Source organism: Atta cephalotes, assembly GCF_000143395.1.
Source record: "Atta cephalotes unplaced genomic scaffold scaffold00018, whole genome shotgun sequence".
NCBI classification, from domain to species: domain Eukaryota; kingdom Metazoa; phylum Arthropoda; class Insecta; order Hymenoptera; family Formicidae; genus Atta; species Atta cephalotes.
The window spans coordinates 3,867,657-3,871,524 of NW_012130082.1; the positions used below are offsets into that span (position 1 = coordinate 3,867,657).

General features: G+C 35.2%; 1 protein-coding gene across 1 annotated transcript in view; it reads right to left on the reverse strand.

Annotated features, from left to right (window-relative positions):
- LOC105618776 (serine/threonine-protein kinase MARK2-like) overlaps positions 1–3,187 on the reverse strand; it is a 25,650-nt gene extending 22,463 nt beyond the window's left edge. Inside the window, exons 1-2 of the mRNA XM_012200308.1 lie at positions 2,454–3,187; positions 419–710 (exon numbers count right to left, since the gene is read on the reverse strand). Of these exons, the coding sequence (XP_012055698.1) occupies positions 419–710; positions 2,454–3,187 (1,026 nt within the window). The remainder of the gene's footprint in view (positions 1–418; positions 711–2,453) is intronic.
- Positions 3,188–3,868: the final 681 nt, after the last annotated feature.

Here is a 3,868-nt window from a genome sequence, read left to right on the forward strand (position 1 = left end):
AAAGCCATAATATAAGCCATAATATAAGTAGCCACTCCAACATGTTGATTTCCTTACTGCTTAAGTTTTTTTATGCGCCATGATTCTAACTAATATATTTATGTTAGTGTTAATAATTATGTCATTATCGTTAACTGTCAAGTATCTCATTTGATTTATGGCGATTTCGACTCGTGACAAGTATCGCTAAATAATCCTCGATATAACAAAGTTATTATAACTACATAATATCATACAGTCCAATTATTACGTCCAATTATTAATATATACGATAGACATTAAAAATTAACGCGAGTCTTTTGTTCCTCTCTGTAAATCAAATAGAAATTATCTTATCGGCAAGATGTTTGATAATGTTTAAACGTGATAACGCTGCAATCGATGCCTATACATATATATAAGCATATTAAATATCTACCTCCTTCTCGCTCTGAATACCCTTCTGCATGTCTGACAACGGTCTGAGTGGGACGGTCATCGTGTTGTTCTGCTGTTGTGATTGCTGTTGACGCTGGTGATCCTTTTTGGTAACTATCGGCCGGACGATTGCGCGAGTTTGCGGCATTCTAGATTGTGTTCTCATCTCCGTTTCTTGTCCCCGTCGCGTATCCGAAGCAGTCCTAGACAACTTAACGGTAGGCTTCTTTGGCACAATGCCGGCATTTCCGGTGGAGTTCCGCGTTGCATCTCCACGGTGCAACAGTGAGGTCCTTTTTTTCGTTCATGTTTCATAATAATTCTTCTTTTGATTTAATGTTTTATGATATGGTGTCGTGTATATAGTGAGTATAGTGAGTATGATCATTGATAACAGACTATACAGTATAAGTATTTGTTGTGATTAAAGTGTTTTGTGATAATATGGAATAGAGAGACATCGTTTTAAACGTAACAAGAAAAATGTTATATTTGGATATAAATGGTAAACACTTTTCTAATTTTCAATATTAAATCTCATGATATCGAAATTTTTAATTGAAAACATTGTTACCGATACAGTCCACTCAAAATTAATTGGAAAATAACATTTTATTATTTGTTTTGTACACCAATAGAATTCATGCAAAACTGTTTATTTTCCATCGTTTATAATTCAGAAAATACTACCTTGACATTTTTATCAACAAACAATTATCGAAAAGATCTGTGAAAAGATCTAAAAAATAACTCTATGTAATATAATTCTCATTATTTTAATATTAACATCAACATACTTTATTTAACAACATGAGTATTATCAATCCACACTATGTTGGTGTTAATATTAACACTAACACGAAGAAAATTATATAGACACCGCATGATTAATGTTAAACACATATCGATATTTTTTTAAAGTGCTGATATTCAGTGACACACGGTAGATTCTTTATTTATCGAAATATCTGTTTCTGCAAACACGTATATTGAAAAAAGAATCTGGTAATAGCCAAATGTTGAGTGGAATAATTTAAATCAATTATCAAATGTTAAGTTAACATTTAACTAATTTTAATTTAAAGTTAACATTTAAAAATAATTTTACTTTTCTAAATATTAGTAATATTTTCAAACGGTGATATATTATGTTTGAGAATACTTACTAAAGTTTGTTTAGAAAAGTAAAATTTATTTTTGATTATATTTATTGAACATTTAATTGAAATTATTTCATTCAATATATGATAACTATGGTCAGAATCTTTTTTTTTCAGTATAATCTTTACTGATTTCTTCTGGTTAAACATTTATTATGATTTACGTGTAATGTGACAAACTGACAGGAAATCACAGAATGAATCGTTGCACGGTTGCAACATTGCGTAAATTAAATGTCAATTGTGAAGAAAAGAACATGTGTGGGTGTAAACGGACAGTCAATTGTGTGAATTAGGTATGTATAGGTAATCGACGCGGCGATGAGGATCAAGCGGAGGTTGGACGGCGATTTCCTCAATTATCACTAAGGCTATCGTCACTCTGTAAATGTGCTAACAGATCGTCTGCGTGCGTTTGTATGTGTGCGGATATTGACCGATTGAAATGCTATGACTCGAACTTTTCGATAACGTGCAAAGACTGAGGTATGATCGATTATGTGGGTGGATGCCTATTAAATTTCGAAATTCGATCAATCTTGAATCTTTTTATCGGGATAAAGATAAATTATTCTTAAGATCCGTTTTGACACTTTTATTATTTCTTCTCAATGAAAATGATTATTTCAAATCGATTGTAAATAAAAACAGATAGTTTTTAAATATTTTAGAAAAAGTTAAGGATTTTTTTTTTTTCAATAAATTTCTCAAATATATGTGTTACTGAAATTGCTTTGTATTTAGAAGAATAAGAAAAGAAAATACAAGATCAGATGTGCAAATGCTGTTTAATGATGAATAATAAAAGAGAAATATCGATGATAGTGTCAATGAGTACACGGATGATATGATGTAGATAGAGTATATATATTTTACCCTTCGGCCTCATCATCGGTGACGTTTCGCAGCAAATCCTCGTGTTCTCGATATCTAAGCTGAACTTCCGCTCCGAAATCCGAACTATTCTCCAGTTGACGCGTCCTCGCGGCGATCGTGCTCATCTCGATGGCTTTAACTTGCTGCTCCAATCGTTGCAGCATGTCGGTACTCTCGAGTGTCGTACCCGTCGATGCTATTTGTTGTTGCTTCAGAATCAAATCGAGACTAAGCGGCGCCTTGGGCTCTGCCAATGATGGAATGGGTGGTGTTAAATTCGTCCTTTGTTGGCCAAACGAAAGTCCAATTGGTTGGAGAATCTTCGATTCATTGAAGATTCTCAATTTCTCCTCCAGATTTGCGTCCATGTTCGTGTCGCTGAGGAGTCTCTTCGCTGAGGAATCTCTCACGTAGAGCGGACTCGTGGGGATCATTTCCTTAGATCTGATAGGGTTTAAAGCCCCGGCCCGTTTCTCAACTACTTGCAAACCCTTGTCATTCTCTACCAGTTCCCATTGCTTCAGACTCTCCAAGGGTGTATGCGGTGCTGACAATCGTTTCGATGTGCCCATCGGATTCATTTCCGATTCACCAACAGTCTGTCGATTCACCAGGTGGCGCACTGTCTTATCCGCGGGCGACGGCATCAGGAACTTTCGTGCACCTGTCTGTGGCCGAATCAAACTTCTGCTGGCCTGTGTTCGTACGAATGGACTCTCTCGATCGTCCATCATCGAGATATCTCACGTGGGAACGAATACGGGAATTGGTCGCCGTTTCTTAGACACTCCTCTTTGATCTCGTCTTCTTAAGACAATCCTTCGTAGGTAATGTCTCAGGCAATGATAAATCTTCAACATCGATTCAACGGCCAAACCGATCAATGACGCAGCATGGAAGATTTAGTTTCTGTCAAGAAGAAGATTCGTGTTTTTCTTTTTAAGGAAGATGTCAAGCACTGCGACGATCATCACTAAACATCACATAGAACCCAGAACCTGAGAACGAATCATGATCCATTTCTCTTCCTTTCTTTATACCTTCATTCGATTCACAATCACATGTATCAATAAGCGAACAAGCGGTACGGATAGGCTTTTTTTGTAGATAGGGGAATAAAGCTTTATTGAATGACGCCACTGTGTTGGCTTTTTTTGCAATCGTAACGTTGTAGACAATAAAGCAGATAGCTACACAGGAACGCTCGCAATCTCGTAGATTACTACGGTTTAATACGAGTAAACGTGAATAAAGCTCGGAGAATTGTAAATATGCGTATTTTTATCTGTGTGCAATTTAGATGTTGATTATAATACTAATAGAACGAAATTGTTAAATCAAATACACATTGGAAAATTTTTGTACATTTCGTGTGTATATATATATATATATATATATATATATATATATATATA